Raw genomic sequence first — 27664 nt, forward strand, 5'->3', positions numbered from 1 at the left:
GTTGAGCCTCCTTTTGCAAATGTAACATAAAGTTTATTGGATGAACAGAAAATATGCAATAGGCATAATAACAATAACAGTTGAGCCTCCTTTTGCAAATGTAAATGTCTGGGGACTGTGACAGCCATTCCAGAATATTGTACTTCTCCCTCTGCATAAATGCCTTTGTAGATTTCCAAGTGTGTTTAGGGTCATTGTCTTGTTGGAATATCCAATCCCTGTGTAACTTCAACTTTGTGACTGATGCTTAAACATTATACTGAAAAATTTGTTGACATTGGGTTGAATTTATCTGACCCTCAACTTTAACAAGGGCCTCAGTCCCTGAACTAGCCACACAGCCCCACAGCATGATGGAACCTCCACCAAATTTGACAGTAGTTAGCAGGTGTTTTTCTTGGAATGCAGTGTTCTTCAGTCCAAAGCACTTTGTTCCAAAATGACTGTGGCTTGTCTAAATGAGCTTTTGCATACAAGTGCCTCTGTTTGTGTTTACGTGAGTGCAGAAAGGGCTTCTTTCTCATCACCCTGCCATACAGATGTTCTTTGTGCAAATTGCACTGAATTGTAGAACGATGTATAGATACACCATCTGCAGCAAGATGTTCTTGCAGGTCTTTGGAGGTGATCTTTGGGTTGTCTGTAACCATTCTTACAATGCGCCACACATTTTTCTTGGCCTGCCAGACCTGGGTTTTACAGCAACTGTGCCTGTGACCTACCATTTCCTGATTACATTCCTTAAAGTTAAAACTGACAGTTTTAAACCCCTGAGATAGCTTTTTGTATCCTTCCCTAGACCATTTTATTTAACAATCTTTGTTTTCATTTATTTTGAGAGTTGCTTTGTGGACCCCATGCTGTCACACTTCAGAGGAGAGTCAAACAGAAGCACAACTTGCAATTGGCCTTAAATACCTTAAATACCTTTTCTCATGATTGGACACACCTGCCTATGAAGTTCAAGGCTTAAGGTCCCCATAGACACAAAGATCTTTCGTTGGTGAGCGATCGATTTCAGTGTAATCCGACCAATCCATCAAGTTAATCGTGGTCTCACGATAACGAAAAGATCTTTTAAAAATCTTTACATCTATGGCCATCTTAATCGAACTAATCCAACCAATTTGGTGTTGCCAATAATCAGTATTGAGCAGTTACATGCATTCAAATTAGCAAAATTACAAATTTTTGCACAGTTAGTTTTTCACATTTGATTGAATTTCATACAACTGACTACTGCCTCAGTAAAAATCTTTGTTCAGAAAACACCCCAGTACTCCTGGGAAATGAAAGACATACCACTGTTATCTTTTTTTGTTGCAAGTGGAGTAAATTATTATGCAGGCTGAGAGGGGCTCCCAAACTTTTTCATATAACTGTAGGTCCATAATTGCTTGATATTTGGCACATGTTGTTAACAAGGTAGGTGGGGTGAAGAGAACAACAAGTAAAAATACTGGATGGATCTCCTGAATATTGATGAGCTCCAGCTCTGAAATCCTCCAGTGGCTCAAAAGATAACCACAGGAGCCTACAGGCCAATAGGTCAGTGATTGATTCTCTGCAGTTCCTGACAAATATAGAATAAAATGCAACAGCTCAGAAAGAATGAAATGATGATGAGCAGGTCTGCAGTTGCCTTGCAGTATCTTGCCTCCAGGAAAAGTTGATTAATTAATTAACAGAACCCAAGTGAGCACATTTGGCTATTTTAGGTGTTTGCCAATGGTGTTTAGTTTAGTCCACACTGAGAATGCAGGTGCTTCATACTGACATCTGTTTGTCAGTTTCTGCATTACATACTTTTATTTATGAATCAATGCATTCTTAGTTATGATGCTTAGCTTTTTCTTAAAGGTGCAATAAATAGCTGTGTTTAAACTGAGCCAACGGAGAGTTGGAAGACTTCCTGCCAATTGTTTGAATGAAGAAAATTATATTAACTATAGATTTGTTGTACTTAACAGTGTCAAACAGTTCAATTGAACAACAGCAGCATTTTATACTTTCCTTCTCACTGATCCCCCCTTCCTGTATAATGAGCTGCATATCTTTGCTACTGAACACAGCCAACCACTGAGGGGGAGGGTGAAATCCATTACATAATGCTCATTATTGCTCCTGAAACTCTGAGAAGAGTTTGCAAATAGTGATGGGCGAATTTGCGCCGTTTCGCTTCGCCGAAAAATGTGCGAATTTCGCGCGAAATTCGCGAAACGGCGAAAAATTCGCGAAACGCGCCCGTTTTTTTTCCGCAAATTTTCGCGGGCGTTTCGCGAATTTATTCGCTGGCGGCGAATCGCGCAAATTCGCCGCGAATTCACGCCTGGCGAATAAATTCGCCCATCCCTATTTGCAAACCATGTTTCATTTGCCATACTTAAACTAAAAGAAAACATTAATTTTGTTAAATAAATAATATTTCTCCTAAACTAGAAAATGTGGTAATTAACGTTACCAAAGGGTGTCCAAATTACACAAAGATCTCGATCAGATCTTTGAATCCACTTTTAGTACAGGTATAGAATCATTTATGCAAGATGCTTGGGACCTGGAATTTCCAGATATAGGATATTTCCATAATTTGGATTTCAATATCTAAAGCTTAAAATCATTTAAACATTAAATGAATGCAGTCAGAAAGTTTTCCCATTAGTATGGATTTATGCATCTTAGTTACCATCAAATAGAAGGTGCTGTTTTTATGAGGCAACTCCACTGGTGTAATTTAGCACCTATATTAGTTATTAGCTCAAACAATTTCCCTCTAGACCAGGGCCGCCCTTTATGTGGCCCTCCATATCAAAGTCTGCCTGCTATTTCTGTTTACCATATGTAAAATTTACTTTGCCTGCTCTTTGCACCCTGTGTTTGCCATACTCTGCCCGACCTATGATCCCTATGGAACGTAAGTCTGGTATTTGTTCTGGGGGTTTGTTAGCATTTGAAAATTATTGTTAGGGGCCCCTAAGGTGTTTAATCATATGCTGGGGTACTGTATTACACACAGGGGAGGAGGCATTTGGATTTAAGGGTATGTCTTAATATGACTTAACTTTTTTCACATATGAGTGACATCATGCCGGTGCCAGGCCAAGGTAGTTTGGCACCCTAGGCAAGAGCTTCAATCAGTGCCCCTGTCCTGCATTACCATTTCCCTCCTTACCATGATGTTTTTTAAATAAAGAAAGCAAGAAAATGTACAACACTTTTTCATTTATATTACTGCCCCCTGTACCTGTACCAGCAAGCCCAGCAGCCATACATCCCCCTGTACCTGTACCAGCAAACCCAGCAGCCATCCATCATACTGCCCTTCTGCAGCCATCATATTGCCCCCAATCTTTATCTGTGCCAGCAGCAGCCAAAAATAAATCTGATCACATCATATTGCCCCCTAGTATTTATGTACCCGGACCAAATCTGTACCTGGCTGTGCCAGCAGGAAGCTTCACACTTTCACAGTAATAGAAAGAATGTCTTCAGTTCAGTGCAACTGTGCAACGCTGAGAGCAGCAAGAGCCACACCAAGCAGGCCGTCAGCTCTCTACCTCTCTCTGCCACCCAACCGCATCAGTGATGTCATTGACGTGTATACGCACGTTGTGCTGCCGCACTGCACAGAAGGAGCTATTATTTGCTGGCAAGAGGGAGAAGGTGAAGGAGGGGGATTCCACCCGACTGAGTGACCATGATTACTGAAACAAATTATTAAATAAACGCTTGAAAAAAAAAAGAAAAAGAAAAAAACCATTAAAAGTGCCCCCTCAATGATGGCGTCCTAGACAGCTGCCTACTCTGTCTACCTCTAGTTCCGGCCCTGATCCCTGCAGTGAGCACCAACCATCTGTTTTTTTGGTGTGCTATTAATGTGGACATGGACTTGCGGTAACATGGGTGTGGTTTAAAGTGGGTGTGGTCTAAAAACAGGGAGTGGCTAACACTGCCTTCCGTTATCGGCCCTTCAACAGGTAGTTTAGAAAAATTCTGGCCCACTGTACCATATAAATTGGACAGCACAGCTTTAGGCAATTGCCAATAACCTAAAAGTTTGCATGCAGAATGCAAAGTGTGTAACTCTAGCCATGTAGAGTTACATGCAGCTTCAATTCTTTTATAACTAGAATTTTCTAATATTTTGCGAGCATCTGGGTACAAACCAAGCACTACTCAACTATGCAACTAACTAAGTACACAACCTTTATACAGTATGTGACAAATGTGTCCCATAAAGGAGAAGGAAATGCGGGTAAAAAAACTCTGATTATGATTAAGATTTATCAACTGTGATTAGTAAGTTATCAACTGTGCTGAACGTAAGCCTAAAAGTTATTTTCAGAAATAAATATATCAGTGCAACTAACCAACATTTATGTTATTTCAGTGAATTAGCCATTAGTTTCCATGACAATACAACTGTTCAAAAGTCAGCAAGCTTAGGAAATGTACTTGCTGATTTGTATAAACTACACATTCGACTCATTTCCTTAAAACAGATACATGTCAGAATTCAAATAAATGCAATGCAGAATCATTTAGAAACTGAGGAGGGGCCGGGAAATTTCTCTCTTCAGTTGAAACCTAAATGTTTAATCAGTGAGTGACTCTCTATGCAAGAAGGCATAGCATTTATTATTCATATAGTATTAATTTAAACAGATTAATTAGCTGTCAAACACATTTCAACATGTGTTTCATTGTTAGATGTATAAACCAAGAGCAAGGCCCAATTCAACACTCTACTAGGATTTAGGTAAGTAGATCACACTTACCGTATATACTCGAGTATAAGCCGAGTTTTTCAGCATCCAAAATGTGCTGAAAAAGTCTACCTCGGCTTATACTCGGGTCAGCGGTACCCGACCCAAGCTGAGATTGCAGTCACTTTTAATCATTCCTATACAAACAGTACACTTGGGGAAAGACTGCAATATCCCACAATGCCCTCTGTTGGTTATATGAAAGAATAACAGTGCGCCCTCTGTTGGTTATATGAAAGAATAACAGTGACTGCAATATCCCACAATGCCCTCTGTTGGTTATATGAAAGAATAACAGTGCGCCCTCTGTTGGTTATATGAAGGAATAACAGTGACTGCAATATCACACAGCACCATCTGTTGGTTGTATGAAAGAATAACAGTGCGCATTCTGTTGGTTATATGAAAGATTAACAGTGACTGCAATATCACACAGCGCCCTCTGTTGGTTATATTAAAGAATAACAGTGACTGCAATATCACACAGCGCCCTCTGTTGTTTATATGAAAGAATAACAGTGACTGCAATATCACACAGCGCCATCTGTTGGTTATATGGAAGAATAACAGTGACTGCAATATCACACAGTGCCCTCTGTTGGTTACATGAAAGATTAACAGTGACTGCAATATCACACAGCGCCCTCTGTTGGTTATATGAAAGAATAACAGTGACTGCAATATCACACAGCACCCTCTGTTGGTTATATGAAAGATTAACAGTGATGGCAATATCAAACAGCACCCTCTGCACATGGTAGTGGGACAGTGGGACAATGCACACAGTAATACGTTTGGCAATTCTCTGTCACCATCAACTTTGCAAAGAAGTCCGGTTGATCGCTGGGGGGGTCGCTTTGGCAGAATGTGCGCTGCTGGGAGACAGTGCTGTAGTTGTGTCTAGGCTTATACTAGAGTCAATAAGTTTTCCCAGTTTTCCTAGGTAAAGTTAGGTACCTCGGCTTATACCCGGGTCGGCTTATACTCGAGTATATACGGTACACATTAATGGACATAATGCATGATTTACATATGTATTTAAATGCATCTATTTAAGTAGAGGTATGGGATCTGTTATCTAGAAAATAGTTATCCAGAAAGATCCAAATTACAGAAAGGAAATTATTTTCTTTTTCTCTGTAATATTAAAACAGTGTATTGTACGTGGTTCAAACTAATATATAATCAATACTAATTGGATGCAAAACTAGACTATTGGTTTTTTTTTTTTAATTTTTACATGATTTTTTAGTAGACTTAAGGTATGAAGATCCAAATTATGGAAAGTTCCTCTATCTGGAAAATCCCAGGTCCCAAGCATTCTGGATATTAGGTCCCATACCTGAATATATACACAGAGAAATAAATATTTTATGTGATTGCGCAATGAAAGGCAGAATGGATGATGAAAACCTAACTAATTTACCAAATATGAAGCTATCAATATAAAACCGGATGTAAAGGAGGGGTAATGAAAATTCATTCTTCCATGGTGCTAGAAAATATCACACTGAGAATTAATCATGTGATTAGAAGTTATTCAAAACATATGTAAGTTAAATGACTTACACCTTCAAGGAGTTTGGCTGGAGCTGTCCTTGAGCCTGTCAGATCATGGATCAAGAACTCTGCCCAGTCAGTACATTCTTCCTTTATTGCTGAGGAGAAAAAAACATTTCAGTACAGCATTATGTACTTGCTTTTTATTCTATATTTATATGTCCAGTTCATATTGCACAGTTTGCTGGCCTTCAGATTTTCTAATATTTTTTCCCTGGCATCTGTAAAAGCTGAAAATTATAGGTGATATACACTGCCTTGCAAAAGTATTCACCCCCTTGGCTTTTAACCTATTTTGTTACATTCTAACCTGTAATTTAAATGTTTCTTAATTTTATTTTATGTGATGGATGTGCACAAAATAGTCTAAGTTAATGAGAAAAATATATATAAAACATTTTTAAAAAAATATAAAAACCTGTATATTTGCATGTGCATATGTATTCACCCCTTTGCCGTGAAGCCCCTAAAAAATCCTGGTGCAACCAATTACCTTCAAAATTCACATAATTAGTGAAATGAAGTCCACCTGTGTGCAATCTGTGTCACATGATCTGTCATTATAAACACACCTTTTCTGACATGGTACTACAACAATGGTACCACAACAAACCTGCCAAGATAGAGCTGCCCACCAAGACTCACAGACCGGGGCAAGGAGGGCATTAATCAGAGAGTCAGCACAGAGACCAAAGGTAACCCTGAAGGAGTTGTAGAGTTCCACAGCAGAGACTGGAGTATCTGTCCACAGGACCACAATAAGATGTACACTCCATAGAGTTGGGCTTTATGGAAGATTGGCCAGAAAAAAAGCCATTACTTAAAGTTAAAAATTAGAAGGCACATTTTGAGTTTGCCAAAAGGCATGTGGGTGACTCCCCAAATGTATGGAGGAAGGTGCTCTGGTCAGATGAGACTAAAATTGAACTTTTCGGCCACCAAGGAAAATGCTATGTCTGGCGCAAACCCAACACATGAACACCCCAAGAACACGATCCCCACAGTGAAACATGGTGGTGGCAGCATCATGCTGTGGGGGTGTTTTTCAGCAGCAGGGACTGGGAAAGTGGTCTGAGTCGAGGGAAAGATGGATGGTTCTCTATGTCAGTGGCATAACCCACAAGCCCCCCTGCCACCTACACCGCCAGCCTTACTCCAGCAGAAAATGCTATATTTAAATTTGGGGAGGGGCAGGTTGGGTATGGGGATGACTGGATAAAAGCAAGGGAAGAAAAGGAGGTGCCCACTTTCTGTTCCCCTGTAATGTTAAATCCCAGATCCTATCTCTACATACAGAAAATGACACACAAGATAGGTGCTACACTCACTTGGATTTTTTAGGCAATTTATTGATCAGTGTGGCTTCAGGGGGACAACCCATTTCTTTGTCTGGAATGAGTTTTGCTTAGTGCATATTTAAGATATTTAATGCAACCCTGCAGTGTCTCATCTCCCGGTGAAAAAAAAGGATGGTGCATTTTCTAATATGGGCCAAATAGCAATGTATGTAATACAACTTCTTAATGAAATTAACATTTCCAAAGCATAAACATTTCTACTGATTGTGAAAAATAATGCGATTTCAAGTGGGTCAAAGGTCACCAATGCAGCCACCTAGCAAAGAAGATTCAGATTGCACATGGAATGGCATGTCTAAGCAGTCACATATCTCAAATATCCTTTGCTAAGCATGACAAACATACCCAAACATATCCAGCTACATAACCCAAATCCTAATCCTTTCGCAGATGGAGAATTAGGATTTCCCTGTCCAAATCAGGACAACATTTTTATTTGTGCAACACAAAATATTTTTGCTCAAGCTGTTACAAAAACTAAAAATCTCTCACATCGAAAAGTGTTTTCTAAACCTGGGTAGTGCAATGTAATAATAATAGGGTCTAAGACAACATAAATAGTTTACTGCTTTTGAAATAAAAGCTTATGTAGCAGTTTTTTTTGCCACCATTAAATTAAGAACATCTTCTCCTTTATTCTATTAAACCTTCCTATCAGAAGGAATTGTATCTGTACCTAAGAGGGTGATTTTTACTAAGACAGGTCATATGCAATTATCTTTAGAATCTGTAAAACTGTATGCAAAACCATAACTATAAGGGCTGCTAACTATATTCAAGTTTTGGAGAAACATGGCTGCCCCATGCATTTAGATCTTTCACCAAAAAAGAATGAAAAACTATGCTGCAAATGGGCAATTCACAATCTTACACATATGGACTGATTCATTTTGTAATTTTCAATATGGCTTCCAGGAACTGTTTACAAATCACATTAAAAACAGTAACATAAATGTTGGGCAGGCTCATAACAGCTACCAAACGTGCTTTTTTCTTTGCATCATCTTTTTGGTAAGGTTAATTACTAGGGTTGCCACCTGTCCGGATTTCACCTGGACAGCCCGGTTTATGGAAGGGCTGCCTTGGTGAAAAGTGCCTGTCTAATTTTCCAAATTAGGAAATCCAGACTGGACATTTAAGTGAATGACATGGAGATCAGACAATTCCTGACCACCACATCATCAGTCCCAGCCCTACATCACTGCCCGCCCCTGACGGCTCACAGTCCACCCCCCCAACATTACCGCCCTGCCCCCCAACATCACCTGGTCTGCCCCCTGATGGCATTTCGGCCCGCCACCTGCCTGTTTTCATAACACAATAAATACACTCAAAAGTAATATACTTTCTATCTTCTTCAGAGAGATGGGGAAGTATACAGTTTATCAGTGAGCTTTCGCCAATAGCAACATTTTATAATGCAGTTATCGGTCCTGTTATCCAGAATGCTTGCAGCCCTGGGGTTTTCCGGGTAAAGGGTCTTTCTTTAAAGGGATACTGTCATGGGAAAAAAAAAAATTTCAAAATGAATCAGTTAATAGTGCTGCTCCAGCAGAATTCTGCACTGAAATCCATTTCTCAAAAGAACAAACAGATTTTTTTATATTCAATTTTGAAATCTGACATGGGGCTAGACATATTGCCAATTTCCCAGCTGCCCCAAGTCATGTGACTTGTGCTCTGATAAACTTCAATCACTGCTGTACTGCAAGTTGGAGTGATATCACTCCCTCCCTTTTCCCCCCCAGCAGCCAAACAAAAGAACAATGGGAAGGTAACCAGATAGCAGCTCCCTAACACAAGATAACAGCTGCCTGGTAGATCTAAGAACAGCACTCAATAGTAAAAACCCATGTCCCACTGAGACACATTCAGTTACATTGCGAAGGAAAAACAGCAGCCTGCCAGAAAGCATTTCTCTCCTGAAGTGCAGGCACAAGTCACATGACCAGGGGCAGCTGGGAAATTGACAAAATGTCTAGCCCCATGTCAGATTTCAAAATTAAATATAAAAAAATCTGTTTGCTCTTTTGAGAAATGGATTTCAGTACAGAATTCTGCTGGAGTAGCACTATTAACTGATTAATTTAAAAAAAAAAAAATTTTTCCCATGACAGTATCCCTTTAATTGAAATCACCAAATCTGCTCCAGTTTGCCAAAAACATAAAGCCATATAGGATTGTTTTTCCTCCATAACAGATAAATTATATCTTAGTTGGCATCAAGTAGAATGTGTAAATGTTATGAATCATAATTTAGTCCCTACATTTATAGAGTTAGAGTACTAACTCTAACTAAACTCTAAATACATTGGATTAAAATGGGAGTGGTGGCTTGTTTTGTAGCCAAATGCAAAGAAATGCACTGCAGTGTGCTACTTAGATACTCACTAAGGAACAGATTACACAAACATTTCTCTGGAAGATAATGTAGACTGTATTAAAAAAAAAAAATCAAAAAAAAAATCATCTTTATGTTAATATTTGAAAAGAAACTAAAGCTTCACAAAGAGATTCTGAAATGAAATCATGAGCTAATAAATCAGCAGCATAAATTATCAAAACCCCGAACATTACGGTTTGTTATCAGAACATAAATCCAGCCAAGCTAACACTGAAATGTGTTTCTTTTATCAAAGCTAGAATTGGTTTTCGTACCCAATTTGTTAAGTTTACCTTAATGCACTGTATTATGCTGGGTGACATGAATAGCAATTACACTGCAGCTGAATTGAAACTAATACTGGTATATGAGAAGAGACAGAGAGATCGTTTTCACTTATTCACAGGACATCTAGTAAGATGTAAATCCTATTTTCAATAGGCAAGTACATTATTACGGGTGTAAATCTCTTTCTTATTACCTCAATGCAAATGAAATCCATGTGTTACTTTTTGTATCCGTAACCAGTAACTTTAGGCTTATCTCTATTAAGATCAACTAATTAAATTGTACTAGTGTAACTAGTATTAATATGTCTACTACAAGTTAGGAAATTAAAGCTGAGATTTGACTGCATTAACTGCATTAGGGTAAACGTAAGCTGTGTTAATAAATTATCCCCACGTCCTTTACGTTACAAGTACTCATTTATTATTAGTTGCATTGCTAAGCAAAGTAGCAGGTACAGAACTGCACCTTTTAAAATTCCAAACCATGTAAATCTTTACACACAGTGGGTGCAAAGATTTCCATTGCTTGCCTGACAGAATAGTGTATTGTAGGTAAAACTATTTAGCGATTTGCTTTGTCTTTACCATCTGCAATCATTTTGTAAATTACACATATAGTCTTTTCATAAAGAACATTTTCTCCATGAGATCACACTAGAGAAATTGCCTTTATAATATCCACAATGGAAGGTTGTTTAGATTTCACAAGCCAGATATGGTAGGACTCATTTATCAACACTGGGAAAAAAATGCATGCGGGCAGTGACTCATAGCAACCAATCAGTGATTAGCATTTTTTAGCCAGCTGCAGGTAGAACAATAAAAGCAAATCTTTGAATGGCTGACATGTGTTACTGCCCAGGTACAGATTTGTCCAGTGTTGAAAACAATATATTTTTCATAAGTGGTTGCAAAAAAGGAATGAACTGAACAAGCATGCATTTAATATAATTGCAGTGCACTGTACATACGCTTCTTTATTTATATGTAAAGAAGTCCCCTTCAGATATCTATAAATAGGGCCATGTTTACATAGATTCTGAAATTGAGAAGTAAATACAAAGTATTCCAGAGCATTTCAGAGTACAAGCAATAAATTATCCTTAATGTACAGCAGTGAATAGGGTATAAGAGATAAATAATAATTTCTGTAAGGCATTGAATACTGTTATTATTAACAGAACTTAGTACTTTTTAAGGCAAGTCAGTTGGCACATTACCATAGAACTTGACATGCTCCTGGTTTGCCCTCCAGTGTATGTTGGGTTTCATGGGGAGAAGAGAAGAGCAATTGCACTCGAAGACAGGGATGTAGCGAACTGCCGATTTGGTGTTCGCGAACGCCGTTCGCGAACACCGGCAAAAAATGCGAACGTTCGCGGACAGTTCACGAACTTCGAACACCCGCTAAAATCGTTCGATTCGAACGATCGAAGGATTTTAATCATTCGATCGAAGGATTTTAATCATTCGATCGAAGGATTTTCATTCGAATCGAACGAACGAAGCCATTCGATCGAATGCTTTTCATTCGATCGAATGCTTACAATCATTCGAACGAATGGAAATCGTTCGATTTTTAGCGGTCGAAGGAATTCGAATGGTCGAATGGTCGAACGATCGAACGCGAACTCAAAATGCGAACGTTCCCAAACGTTCGCGAACATTCGGCGGACGCGAACGGTCGAAGTTCGCGCGAACTAGTTCGCAGCAGAACAGTTCGCTACATCCCTACTCGAAGAGCAATTTACTGTTTGAAAACCGGAAATTCGGCTCTTAAACTTACCATGAGCAGCCTCTGCTAACCAGTGGGCCGCTGCCGTCTGAGGGGAGTGTCTCAACTTGCCTCATTGGTGCAGCACCCCTGCATGCTACAGGTTTATTTGGAGGTTTAGATCAAAATGTTGTACACAGCAGTCTAATGAGTCTAAGTAAATTTTAGTAAGGCAGGAAGCTATAAAATTACTTCAAATGGCCACATTGAGCCCATGAGCATTCAGTATAACTTAACTAAACTAGGATAAACTGGAATGTTGATGCTAAGCCAGATCTTATCTGTAACATTAGTGTCCAAACTCACTAATGCTCTTGTGACTCAATTAAAGATTTTTTTTCTCTTTGCAACTTTTATTACATATCCCTCTTAGGGTAATGTTTGATGCCAATCTGCCCCAAACTTCCCTGTGTTCTGTGAGCATCAACAGCAACTGCAGCCATCTGTCACTACTTATATAGAGCAGATTTTGGCCAAAATTCCCAGCTGTACATTTTCTGTCTGAAATCTGCCCTGTGTAAACACTGACAGGTGGATGCAGAAGACTTATTGGCACTTTCTCCCGTAAGGTTTTTTTGCCAGAGGAGAAAACAAAATTAGCTTTAGTATTGCAATATTCATTACAAGGTCAGTGATCTGAAAAAAAGCTCTGTTTACAATTACAACACATAATTTTACCAGTCAAAGGCAGGAGAACATGGAAGCAAGCCAAAATGAAAAACATTGAATTTGTGATATATATATATATATATATATATATATATATATATATATATATATATATATATATATATATATATATATATATATATATATATATATATATATATATAAATGCATGGAAATGCCATCTCTCATGTAACAGAAAGTAACACAACACATTTTAAAATATTTACACTTGTACATAGTTTTAGATATATGGAGACAGGTATGGTTGATTGGGTCTCTTTAAAATTATAATGTTAAATGAGACAAGCTCCACCTGGTCCAGCAACTGAGAAAATTCAATCAGATGTCTGCTTCAAACCAGGGTTGACTGGGTGAAGTCTGGTGCAAACTTTGTGACTTTTATGACAATATCTTACATTAAGGGACAGATTTATTAAGGGTCAAATTTTTTTATGGTCAAAACTCTCAAATTCGACTAGGGCATTATCCAAACTTGATTTTCGAGAATTATCATACTCTGGCCCTTTAAGACTTCAAATTTGACTATTCACCACCTAAAACCTGCCCGAATTACTGTTTGAGTTAATGGGAGAGGTCCAGGGATCAATTTGGAGCCTTCCTGACATTCATACTACTAGAAGGTTTTGAGGTGCAAATAAAATATTATACTGTAATGGATCAGATTGATCTGAAAACATTTAATACTTTATCATTCATAAAATTTTGAGCATCTTGGAAATAGTACCCACAGAAAAAAAGTATCTCAGAAAAAGATTGAACAATGTAAACCTAAGCTTGACCCAAATTAAGTCTTTGGTTGAAATTATTTATTGAATATGAAATGAACATAGTAACCATTGTTCTGTGTGATAAGCAAACATGATATCATGTTAGGACTGTTTGGCATTGTAAATGGGTGGATCAGGTATGTGTTATTTATTGAACAAAATAATGTTCCTGTTTATCTTCATTTAAGCACAAAGAGACCTTGCATCAGTGTACATTAAAGCAGTACATTAGAAAACAGGATTAATTAACAATGTGGAAGAGAAATGAAAGACTGGGTGGTGTGAAGCTAGTAATTCCAGTTAAGTGACAAGGACTTGTTATTCAAGGCTACTCCCATAAGATATTATCTCTTAGATCACCCTTTTTACTCAGGTAGAATATGCCATAAAGCTCACCAGACTATGTGTGTGCATTTACTAGTGAAAGACTGGCCAATATCAATCACATAGTAACTTGTACAGAGTAGCTACCATTATCATCGTAACTACCTTGTCTGGGTCCTGCTGCATTTCTAATACCCTGCTATCTCTACATGCTTATTGATACTAAATTAATGCCATAACCATTACTATATGTGACATGGATATTTTCATATGCAAATGACCTATCAAGTACCTTGGATTAATACATTTACATGTGTGACCAAAATAAATGAATACATGACTTATTGCCCCTAAAAATTGACCTATATGTGGCCTGCATCAATCTTAAGAGAGAGAATAAATGTGAATAATAGCCCATCCCTTCACCTCAGGGCTACCTATGCATTATTAGCTTTACAGATAAAGAGGAGTTTATTACACAGATCATCCAAACTATAGTGCTTTCCTTTTCACTGCTCTACGTTATTTAGAACATCAAATAAAAACTATAATTTTGTGTAATTATTAAAAAAGTAGACACAAGGCCTACTGTATTTAATGGTTTAACAGTTAACACATGTTGGCATTGTTATGAAACTTATTTAGTCAGTGCTGTAATGTACATCAGTTAGCACACCATTTCTTAAAAGACTAATAGGGGAGACAAATGTTAGCGACCATGTTTGCACCATTTTTGACTGATTAAAGACCTCAATCACTTCCTTGCAAAGTTTGTGACTAGTGATGGGTGAATGGGTGAAAATTTGCCAAAATCCATTGAAGTCTATGGGCGTCATTTGTGTGGTGAAATTCGGCAAAAAATTTCACTCATCACTAATGTTTGCAGTGTATGTAATAAAATTTTTCAATCATATCATATTGTGCCAAAATATTTTAACGAAATTCTTGAGCAGGTGTTAAAGTTTTGCAATGCAATAAAAGCCTAAGAATATTTTATTGCGACAGGCGAATTACTCACAGTAATTGTGAGTAAGTTTTTCTCCTTGCAAATTTTATTACATTTCCCCCTTAGTGCTATAAAAGTAGAAAAAATATAAAATATATGCAAATATGTATAATCCATTTGGATATTACCTGTAAAGTATATTATGGAAAATGATGAACATATTTTTTCGCGGTGAATCTCTGCATTTTGCCATCTGCAAATTTTTTTGCAAAATCCGCTACAAAAAATTTCACTGTGTCAAAAAATTGCCAAGACCAAATTGTCGCCAAGACAAAAAAAGTCACCATAAGAAAAAACGTCCATTGACTTTAATGCATTTAGACAAAAAAGTCACTGAGACAAAAAAAAAGTCACCACAAGAAAAAATGGGCATTGACTTTAATGCATTTGGAGTGATAAAATTTTTTTCATGCGTGTAAAAAATTGTCGCACATAAAAAAAAATTGGACGCCCATGATTAATTATGGATGATTTGGATTTCTACTGAAGATAGATAGTGATGGGCGAATAAATTTGCCGGGCATGAATATACGGAGAATTTCCAGCTTCGCCGCCCGAGAATACATTTGAGAAACTGCGTTAAAAAAAAATCTATTGTGACAAAAAAAATTGGCACTCGTTAAAATTGTTGCGTGCATCAAAACTGTCACACGCATAAAAATTGACGCGGGTCAAAATAATTTGGACACCATTAACTTAAATGAATGGACAAATTAGTTGTGCGTATAAAAAATGACGCTTGCATCAAAATTATTTTGCGTTTCGGAAATCTTTGCACATTTTTTTCACCGTTTCGTGAAATTTTTACTGAAGATGGAACCTAGGGCAAAATATTATACAGCCAAGATGGCTAAACAGAATATTTGTTATGACTATGTCTTACAGTACGCTTTTATTAAAACTACTGGCAAGGTTGTTCAAAATCCCCAGTACTTGTTGGTGCTGCTGAATACTGCTTTGTCCAGTTATGAACAATCAACTAACCTAAAAAGCAGGTAGCTATTGAGCCAAACTGCTGACAGTGCCAGAAATCCTGTCTGATAGGCTTCACTGAAACTCTCTTTCATGCAGGCATGTGTTCAAAATGCAGCAGGCTACCATGGCTGGAAATTCACACTGGGCAGGCCCGGATGTGCGGCGAGGCCGCAAAGGCCGGCCCTAGAGAGGCAAAAATGAAGGGGCAGCATGCCGCCCAGCCGCAGGGGTGATCGCCTTGTTCCTGGAGCATTAATCGTTAGGCGCTTAGCGATCCACAAAGAAAATATGCGCATGCACGCATTCTTGTGGGAGGGAGGGCGCTCTTTGGAGGAAATCCGTGCCTGACACTTGGGACTTAATCTGTGTTTTCTAAATTAAAAGCAGCTTCATACATCCCAATGTTTTCATTTTTGGTGGGACAGTTCCAATTTGTGGATTCTCGCAGAGGTTTGGCTTACCCAAATTTGTAGGGGGATGAAAGATAGGCCTGTCCCTGAGTTACATGGTTGAAGTGTTGCATAAAATGCCTTGAGGTCTTACTTGTCTTGTTGGGAGGTGTGCTCCAATCACTGCTCAGAGCCATGATCATGAACTAGTTCCCCAGAATAAAAGATCTGTGAAAGAGCTCCAAACTTATCTACAGGGACTAAGTACTGAATGACTGCCATTGGTAATTGCACATTTCCGTAAATCAACCTATGAAAGCTCATTGGTCACAGATGCAGTTCATCAGAATACAAAACACTACTAGTATAGGAAAATATACTTTGTATGGGAGAGAAATAGAAACAAAAGAAATGTCCAGAAATATAGGGGGTTATTTACTAAAATATGAAAATTTCTCACTTTATTCTTAAAACCACTTTGACCAAACTCACATGCAATCTTTTACTGTATTTATCAATAAATGACTCTATAAAATCGTTAAAAAATACAAATTGTGAGATTTTTTCAGATTAACGCCCAAAAACCACAAATTTTTCAGATTATAGTACAAAACCCACCACAGATCATGATATCTTCCAATAGTAAATGGAACATACGACATTGACTTCTACATGACCTCGGCAGGTTTGTATTGGAATACTTTTTGTTTGGATTTTTAACAGCCTCGGGGTTTAATACATGTAGAAAAATTCAAGTTTTTTTTTCCTACAAAAAAATTATTTTTCCCTTTAAAACTCTGACAAAAAAAAAATCGGACTTTAATAAATAACCCCCATAATTTCAATATTTCTAAGTGCTATTTCATGATACCCTATGTTACAGTACTCACCATTAGTCGAATTTGAAACATGGAAGTGTTGCTGCCGCTGGAACACAATGGCCCCTAATGCTGCTAAAAAGAGAAAATTTCACATTTGAAAAAAACATCTTCACACCTTATTGTGCACATCTTGGCAGATAACACCAACTTAATCTTAACAGGGCAGCATGAGATGCATGCAAATTTGCGTTTAAAGACCAAAAGCACCAAAAAATTGTCCATATCTGAATACAGAGGGAGGGGCTTTTTTAGATAAGGACTAAAAGATGTGCCACATATTATAGCTAATAGCAAACACACTTCAATAAAAGCCTGGATGGTTTATTTAAAAACAATATTTTTATATGAACTGGATAGAAATTTATTTTAAATGTAATGAATAATACTATTTTGCATCTTCAAATATTTAAAGCTGCAGACTCTTCTGCCACCAGCATTTTACGTGCACAGGAAAGTTATCTCCCATAGAGCCCATTTTTAATTATTTCCTTTATCTGTGTATTAATGACCAGCAGGTTGTAGATGGTAACTAAGCTGCATGAATCCAAACAGTTGTCAAAACAATCCCATTTGCTTGATTTAATGTTAAATGTTTTTAGTAAATTTGAGGTACCCATATTATAGAAAACCCAATGTCCCAAGCATTCAGGATAATAGATTCCCTACCAGTATAACAACATTGTTCTGTACTGACATTAATAAATCTTATACTTCAATTTTTGTTGGTTTTATTTGTTATAAAAATTGATAGCAGTCATTGTTTATTCACACAGTAAGCTATACTATAGTCAAATAGTTTAAACAAACCCCAAAGCAAAATGCCCCAAATTGAGTAGAAGAATATATACAGTATATATTCCAGAACAATGTATTTTGACCACTATAGACGTCAAAAGCTTGTTCACAGTTATACCACATGACCAGGGTGTTCAGGCTTGCAGGAGAGCTCTGGAAATACAGTCAAACAAATCTACACCAACAGAATTTCTCTTTCACTTACTAGAACTCGCACTCACCAGGAACTATTTTAGATTTGAAAACACAGACATCAGGCACAGCAATGGGCAGTGCCCTTGCGCCCTCCTATGCCAACCTTTGCATGCTGCAATATGAACAAGAATACATTATGGGTAGAGCTACAGATAGGATAAGCTCATAACTGCTGCGAGGCGCATACACCTCAGCAACCACTCCTCCTCTGCCATGCCATTCTGTCAATCCCTGCACTGGCTTCCGCTACCTTTCAGAATCAAATTCAAATTAATGACACTGACTTTCAAAGCACTTCACAACTCTGCCCCACCCTCCATCTCTGAACTCTTCTCTATATACTCACCCAACCGCTTACTACGCTCCTCTACTGACCTGCTACTCAACTCTTCTCGCATTACCTCCTCACATGCTCGCTTTCAAGACTTTGCAAGGGCTGCACCACTCCTCTGGAACTCTCTCCCACGGTCTGTCCGGCTTTCTCCCAACCTTTCTGCTTTCAAGAAATCTCTTAAAACACACTTCTTTTGGGAAGCCTACCCTCACTCTGCTTAACTACCAAATGCAACACCACATACAGTACCACATTTCTCACCCACTTAATTCAATCTTGCCCACTCCCACACCTTGTGTATTACTCCCTTCCCTTAAGAGTGTATGCTCTTTTGCATAGGGCCTTCCTCACCTTTTGTACCGGTATTGATTGTGATGTATGTTACTCCATTTGTTCTATGTTTATAATTCGCAATATGTTGGCGCTATATAAATACATGTTAATAATATCTCCGCTATATAAACAACTCTTATGGAGAGGGGACTCTATGACACTGGCCTCATTCTTCAACATGCTGAATACACTGGACACTCCTATAAGACTGGCTTTGAATTATAATGACCAGAGGATTGAGTTCCTCAATTTACCGATTTTTAAAACACAGGATGGATTGGGTACAAGCCTATATAGAAAACCCACGGACCATAAAACAGTACTACATGCCTCTATCAACCATCCACCTTCTACCATTAGGGCCATTCCCTATTCACAATTTTTGCACACTATAAGGCAGAGGTGCCCAAAAGGTAGATTGGGATCTACCAGACCTTTAGCTGGTGATCAGTAGATCTCAAGACACAGCTTGTCTTAATCACCCTCCTATTTCATGCTTTTTATTCAGATATTTATTATGTTAAGGTTACATAAGAAATAGTTGTTTGTTAAATATAGCAATATAAATTCTCTCATAAATCAATATAATATTTAAGTAATATTTTCCATGGAACAGAATGCTAACAATGCTTTTATGGATGTAGATCCTGATGAGACAACATCACTAAAATTAGACCTCACATTAGTAAAGTATGGGCATGCCATAAAGAATAATAGTGATCCTGAGATGGTGCAAACACAATTGAAGGAGGCCTATGAAAGATTTCTGGAGAGGGGCTACAAAGAGGATTCTCTACGACAGCAACTCCAGAGGGTTCTCACACATACGAAGGCGAATTTGCTCAAAGAGAAACCAAATAGTGATCGGACATCTACGCAATTGATTTTTACCACTAAATACTCACACATATCCAATGAGCTAATGAGATGTGTACAAAAGAACACACTTTATCTTTGTACCAGGACCCTTGCCCGATGTTTGGACACGGCAGGAATAGAAACTTAAGACACATTTTGGTAAAAACGGATTTTATGAATCAAACCAACAAGACAACGAGTTGGCTTACTGGGCAACAGAAACTAGGCTGCTACCTCTGTCCCAACTGCACAACACATAGATCTATGCTTACTGGTAGGGATTTTCCCCACCACACACAGGCAAGTGGTTTAAAATACAACATAGACTGACTTGCTCTACATCTTTTGTAGTATACATTGTCGCATGCCCTTGTGCTTTATACTATGTGGGCAAAGCAACTACCCCCCTATGTGGGCAAAGCAACTACCCCCAGTAAGTAATACATTAAAAAAAAACTAGGGTGACATGTAAGTGCTCATGCTAAATTTGACCAAACAATTTCAATAGTTAATACAAATGGAAATTAACACTATAAATCAATGACATGTGGATTATTAGCATATATGATATGATATAATATAAATAATGAGATGCTAATTGTCATGCCTGAAGAATGGAGAAGGCCCAGCAGGTAGAGAGGCCTATAAGCTGGGTAACCCATATAACACCCATTTACTGCAGGATTAACAGCAGAAGCCATGGTAAAGTTAAGGAAAATGTAATTAGCAGAATTAAAGCAACACACAAACAGAAGTGCAACTGAGTTCAGAGTCCAGATAGAGGCAGAAGACTGGACAGAGTCCAGTAACAGGCTGAAAAGGTCAGGGCTGGCAGAAGACTAGCAAAGTCCGAAAGGCAGACCAAGGTCAGTGGCTGGCAGCAGTAAAGCAAGGTCGAGTAACACACCTATGGTCAAACCAGGAGATTCACAGAAAATGGATATCAGATGGGAAAAGGAGGCCACAACCAGGAAGGAACAAAGGCAGGGAACACATGAACCACAAATCAAGAGCTAGATCAGGCTCGGAGCTCAGATGATCAAGCACAGTGTGCTGCAAGTAGTCGGCTTAAAAGGCCCTAAAGTGTTAGGTGGAGGCAGATGTTCAGGAAGCAACATCTGATACATAGTAATACCAGCTAGTCCTAACTCTAAAAGCCCTCAGTGGCTCAGAAGGAAGGCACACAGCTTGACTACTGAGCAGGCCAGGGTTCAAATCTCAGAGAGCTGCTGCACATTTATAATGGTAGTTCACTAGCCTGGTCCTAGCAAAATTACTCTTGGGGTAAAGAATGGGGAAGCAAAATTGGTGCTCTTGATAAAGTAGCATATTTTATCATTTTGACACTAGCATAATTATGCCTAGTGAAGAGACATGTTCATAATTGCATTTAAGGTGCCAAACATTATCTTAACAAATTGCTGAGGTCATGAAGAAATTCCAATTTTAAAGTAAATATGCCTCCCTGTGTATTGTTGATCTTCACATTCTACATAATTAAAGTAATACCCAGAGTAAATTGGTTCAATGGCTCTCAGCAGTTTTGAGTTTTTAGAAACAAGAAAACTCAAGAAAAATATTTAGTGAGTGACTGACCATTTCTCTTAATAACTTAATATAGTGCTAACAGTAGCTGGTGTTTCTCTGCCCATCTGCATAGCAATGTAAAATAATAGTGCTTCAACTTGGATTTATGTTTCTTTATAACAGTTGTACTTTCATATTTATAGTCTTTCATGCATAATACATCTGAAAGCAGCATCACTAATATAGTAAGACAAGACAAATTGGTAGATTCTACTAGCCTCATTAGCCTATGAAATTACATCTTTGTATTGTTGCTCAAACATTGAAAACCCCTTCTATTAAATGTATGTATCCTTACAAAAGTATTTGGGATCTGCCCTTTTTAGCTCTTCTGGAAACATATTAAATGTACTTGAAATGTAGCACAATAAGGTCAACAAGCACTTGCTAAAAACCACAAATCTAATAATGGCCTTCTGTAATGCAACAGTGTGGTGTGACAGAGGTGTATTGCATGCCCAAGGGTTGTAACTGAATACCTTTATGACACAGGCAATCATTTTTCTGCCACAAGGCATTTTGCACAATATCTTGCATCTGTCAAGTCTAGGATTTCCTATAATCACTTCATTTGATTCTGGCTGTAACCTTATTTCATGTCAACATGAAATTATAGTGACTCATCGTCTATAATCTTTATCATTAAAACAAAACTCAAATGTCACCACACAAATGGCTTAATGTCTGTTAAACAGTAATCTGCAGCTCCTACTGAAAAAAGGAAATCATTTATATGGAAACTGAACCACTCCATAGGACAGAGTGAAAGGGAATACAGATTCTACAGATGAATAGCATGGATTGGTTGCTAAATAAAAATATTTCAGGGATAGAAGGGGTCATTTATGAATGCAAGCATAAAGTAATGTATGCCAAAAAGCATACATTAAATGAAAAGAATCTTGTGGTTTAGAGCTTGCCCCTAGCACTTGCATGTGTTCAGCACATTTTGATGTGAAAAGGTGCTAAGTACAGGGAGCATTGGCCACATTAATAAATGAAAACTTACCCACATTCTATTCATTCCTATGGGATTTTTTAGAACCGTATTCTTCAAATGAATAATTCACCATTAATAAATACAATTCTACAAATCCCATAGGATTGAATAGAACATGGGTGAATTTTTACAGTATTTATTAAGCTCGAAACTCACTTTTTAATAAATCTGCCCCTAAATGTATCATCACATGTTTTTTTTTAACAGCTACAGGTATTGGGTATTTCCTTTGTCTTGCTGGTTTTTTTTTTAAACTCAGTCACTTTACGAATTATTCTCTTTAAGCTGTATGAGTTAAATATCATGCACTAATGGAGAGTGGATTTTCTAAAGTAACTTGGACCACTGTTGATTAAAAAAGTATTCTTTGACTGGGGAGTAGCCTTGCAGAACACAGAAACGAAGTCTTAGTTATGTTATTTTTATCCATTAGACTTTAGGAAATGGCACATACAGTTATATTAAATTGTTGTGTAGCTTTGTGGGCAGGGGAGAAAACAAACAAAACATGTGCCATAGGCAATAAAACCTTCAAAATCACAGTGTTCTTTTACTATTAGGTTATCGGAATGCTCCATGTTACAGTAGTATGGATGAGTGGCATTGGAAGTCCAAGGTCAGTTTCCAAAGACAGACAAAGGCAAAACTTTTACCATAACCCATTTTTTGTAATGACAACACCAGACATGGAGATTTGTCTGCATTTTGTCCCCACAATATTCTTCAGAAAAAACTGTAGATATAAAATCCAGACAAACTTCTACAAATAGCATAACCCTGAAAGTCAATTGAGCAATTCTAAGAAATAAACTAAGAAATAAAGTCGTTATGCAACAACAAGTCCCCTCTTTTTCCTTAGTGGGAAAATGCAACTGGACTTCATATTTCATTTTCTATGTTAAGTGGGCTCCAGAGACTCTGTGTTTGCTTATCAGCTTCATGTTTTGGTGATAGTCCTAGTGTTACTACAGAGGTATATATAAAAATGTACCTACTAATAAAATATGGTGCTGTAATCAAGTAGACTGTATGAATGTGAGGCATACATTTGGTGGCTTCTGTGTTCTCCAATATAAGGGTAGCAAAGGATTTACATTGTTTGAAACCTCTTGATGCTATTGGCCCTCATATTCAAAGGTTGGGCTAGAGAGGTGTCATTTCAATTAATCTATATATGCTTGGCTGCTTGCCTATTTTCATGAATAACTACAGTGTGGTAATTGTGCCCACTGACGAAAAAGATAACATCATAAAAATTACCTTTCAGAAATCAATCAACTTTGAAATTAATTCATAGCTAAAATACCATGGCAAACATATATTGTAACTTTCACATTAGCGTATGTTAAGGCATTTACAAGATACACCAACGTTTTGTTTCCTCTGGGGGGCCACTGTGTAATTTAAGGATTTCAAATTGGAACTGTTACTGCATGAAGATACTAGCATAGTTCCGCATCAAATCAAAGGTTGTTCATGCACATAACCCCAATACCTCCTCCATCCGATCCGGCCCCCTGCCACTGCCGCAAAGTCCCCCGCTCCTGCCAAAAGCTGCCACACCCGCGCTTGAATCTACCATTTTAGTTTCTGTGACCAGGGCAGGAGAGGGAGGTCAGGGGAGCGGTGACAGGAGAAGGCAGGCAGTGAGTCTGGGCTGGCGGGGCCCAGAAGAGCCCATTGAAACTTCGCATTGCACTGCCTTCCCAATTTGGAGCTTTTCTGGATAACATATCCCATACCTATACTGGCAAACAAATCTTTAATATTTAAAATTATAACCACCTATAGATGCTGCCTACATGAAAATCAGGAGGGTTGGTTCTTAAGAAATATCACTGATACAGATTGGACGTAATCTTATTTATTAGAAAAACTATAGTTATATAATCTCCTCTGATCACTTGGGATTGATAAAACACGTATAAAGTCCTAAACTTGCAAATGTACAAGACTACAAGGATAGTGTGGTCATGCTGGGCAAGTTACTAAATTCCTTTATATGATCTTAGTCATTTCCATACAAAAAAAAAGTAGTTGTCACATTTTAACTGTATCTTACCGTCTGGAGGCCTCAGTAATTTATTGTTCTGTGTACACCAACCAATGGGGTGCAGATCTGCTGTCATTACATCACACCAGAAGTCAGCCTTGCGGTCTTCTCCATAGCCACAATATCGTAGCAGAAGTAACTGTCCACATGTAGTAATGATAGTAGCTACCCAATAAGTGTCTGGATTGCTCTTATTTGCCACCTCAAGCTTCATCCCTGGTTGGAAACTGCTCTGTAGACTGATTTCAACCTTGTGCAAGATGATTAAAAATTAAATGTTATTACACAATTGCGTTATTTGTTGCAAAATGTTTCTTTTTTCATAAATGTGCAACTGTATTTGTCCTTTGAGGTGTAGTACCAACATTTATCTTCCCAATTATCATGCCTATAATCAACACTTTGGTTGACGACAACTATAATAATACTGTAGCTTTTGTTTCATATAGAATGTAGAAGCTATATTAGCAGTAAAATAATTAACATGATACATCTGAATTATTTTAAACAACATAAGAAACAATTATTTGCTGGGAGCCCAGCATTAACCTGTAGATTATTAGTACACAAATAAATTTCACTTTTAGATAATTTCGATTAGAAAATTGCAGAATCCTTAATTTTAACTTTCTAACCGAAGTAAGGCACTTGCATCATTTAGTTAACCCTATGATTGCTTACTTTTTTGTGTCTCATTTAGTACTCAACAAGGGTCTGGACTGGGTAACGCAAAGTAAAAATGCTAGTGGCTTCTTTATTTCACTCACTCTCATTTTGTCCAGTCCTTATCCTCATTCAATAATAAATCAGCCCAACAACCTTCAGAAATAGCTGAGCCAAACAATATTGTATTCGGTGTCACTGTGGTGCTAATATCTCAGAAACTGCTAAAATGAATGTAAATTAATTAATTTATACACATTTATACCTTTCAGTGTAAAATGATGCAATAGCTTGCAAATATAAAACTGCTGTAGCCTTTCTAGTTCATATTTTATACCCTTGAGCAATGCCACAGTTGCCAAATAAAAACAAATTCTTGAAAAGAAAAAAAATAGCCTATTTCGTGGCTCAACGTATGGATGGCTGCAGTCAATGCATAACTCTACACTATTCCAAAACACTTCTACTTCTGTTTTGTATAAGGCAGTTTTAAGATACAGCAGTCTGATAAGTTGCCTGCACTATGGTCATTAGCCTCAGAGATCACACAACAAAGTCAGCATTTCTATAACATTGGCTTTGCCAGTACCATTTCCTGTTTCAAGAAAAGGAAGTTTCAGTTTGAATAAAAAGCAAAAAACAAAACTATAATCAAATGCTGTAACAAAAAACAACACAGCTGACCCTGCCCTGTTCTGTTCTGTAGGAGCAACAACATATTCTTCTAGAGTTGTAACATTTTTATTTGATTTTTTTTCATTAAAAAATATGTTTTATATATACAGTACTTTATATAATACAGTTCAAAAACTACCAGCACTCTTTCACCATCGTCCACTTATGGGTGCTTGGTCAATTGATTATATATAGCATTTCAAGATGGACCAGCACACCAATTTCTTGAATAACCGAATGCTGATAAAGGCCCCAATGAGGGCTGAAACGTTGGATACACAGCGATGATTCAATAAATATTTGGTGACTCAAGATATTGGTATATTTTATATAATATATATATATATATAATGTGGGTCTAGTTTGATCTGCTCAGAAGCTAGAAAGATAGAATCTATATACATCTTAGTGTTTATTAATACAGTTATGGAACCTATTATGCTTGAGATGCTCCAAATAAGGGATCTTTCTACATTTGGATCTCCATACTTTAAGACTGCTAAACATTATTTAAATAATAAATTAACCCAGTGGGATTGTTTTGCCTTCAATAAGGATTTATTACATCTTATTTGGGATTAAGTACAAGGTACAGGTTTTATTATTACAGAGAAGAAAAATGTGTTTCAAGATTTTGAATTATTTGATCACAAAAGGAGTCTATGTAAGATGACCTTCCTGTAATTTGGAAAAGCAAAGGTACAGAGCCCTGCGGTACTCCACTAACAACACTGGTCCATTTAGACAATGTTCTGTTTACCACCAATCTATCTTTTGATTGGTTTTCTATCCAGGTACAAATACTATGTTCCAAGCCAACATTCCTTAACCAGTCCTTCTGGTAGCAATGTATCAAATGCTTTAGCAAAGTCTAAGTATATCCACTGTCTAAGTATATCCACTGTCATCCCAGAATCGAGGTCTCTGCTCACCTTCTCATAAAAAGAAATTATATTAGTCTTGCAAGATCTATTACGTATAAAACCATGCTGGCACAAACTCACATTATTATTATTTGAAATTAAATCAAGTATTGTATCTCTTAATACCCCTTCAAATAGCTTTCCTACCACTGACAGACAGACTAACTGGCCTATAGTTTTGAGGCTGAGAGTGGGATCCTTTTTTGAATAGCAGCACCGCATTAGCAATTCGCCAGTCTCTCGGTACCATGCCAGCCCTCAATGAATACTGAAAAATTTAATAAAGAGGTTTGGCGATCACAGAACTAAGCTCTCTTAGTACCTGGGATTGAATACAATGTGGTCCAGGACCTTTGTTTATCCTAACATGTTCTAGTCTCTTTTGAATTTTCCTGTGTATGAACCATGCATCATTAGTTGTATTACTAGAATTGTGACTATTAAGAAGGTAATCTTTATTACCTGTTTCCTCATATGTGTAAGAAGAATTTCACTGGCACACAGGAGTTGCAGTAGCAGGGCAAGCCCTTGCAATTTTATTATGCAGTAGTGCAACGTTTCGGGGTCACGCCCCTTTGTCAAGCATGGATGCTTGACAAAGGGGCGTGACCCCGAAACGTTGCACTACTGCATAATAAAATTGCAAGAGCTTGCCCTGCTACTGCAACTCCTGTGTGCCAGTGAAATTCTTCTTACCCTTTTTGTGAGGTGGCCGATCCTCTATCACTGGGCACCAGGATAAGGACCTTTGGGATTGTGTGGTGTGCGGCTTCTCCAAAGTTTACTTCCTCATATGTGTAGACAGACGAAAAATAACAGTTCAGAATCTCTGCTTCTCAACATCCAGCATCCATTTTATTCGGAAAACATGTTTTTTTCAAACGCATCAGTTAATAGTGCTACTCCAGCAGAATTCTGCACTGAAATCCATTTCTCAAAAGAGCAAGCAGATTTTTTTATATTCAATTTTGAAATCTGACATGGGGCTAGACAATTTGTCAATTTCCCAGCTGCCCCATGTCATGTGACTTGTGTCTGCACTTTAGGAGAGAAATGCTTTCTGGCAGGCTGCGGTTTTTCCTTCTCAA

The 27664-nt window shown here is 37.7% G+C and overlaps 1 protein-coding gene across 4 annotated transcripts in view; it reads right to left on the bottom strand.

The window, feature by feature from the left end:
• sfmbt2.S (Scm like with four mbt domains 2 S homeolog) overlaps positions 1-27664 on the bottom strand; it is a 121419-nt gene that overhangs the window by 43921 nt on the left and 49834 nt on the right. For 3 of the 4 annotated variants that reach the window (XM_018255712.2, XM_041588457.1, XM_018255711.2), the window contains exons 4-6: positions 24325-24565; positions 17170-17232; positions 6333-6421 (exon numbers count right to left, since the gene is read on the bottom strand). In XM_018255712.2, coding sequence (XP_018111201.1) covers positions 6333-6421; positions 17170-17232; positions 24325-24565 — 393 coding nt within the window. The remainder of the gene's footprint in view (positions 1-6332; positions 6422-17169; positions 17233-24324; positions 24566-27664) is intronic. The other variant, XM_018255713.2, reaches the window with a different exon arrangement.

This window comes from Xenopus laevis, chromosome 3S, assembly GCF_017654675.1.
Source record: "Xenopus laevis strain J_2021 chromosome 3S, Xenopus_laevis_v10.1, whole genome shotgun sequence".
Classification (NCBI taxonomy): Eukaryota; Metazoa; Chordata; class Amphibia; order Anura; family Pipidae; genus Xenopus; species Xenopus laevis.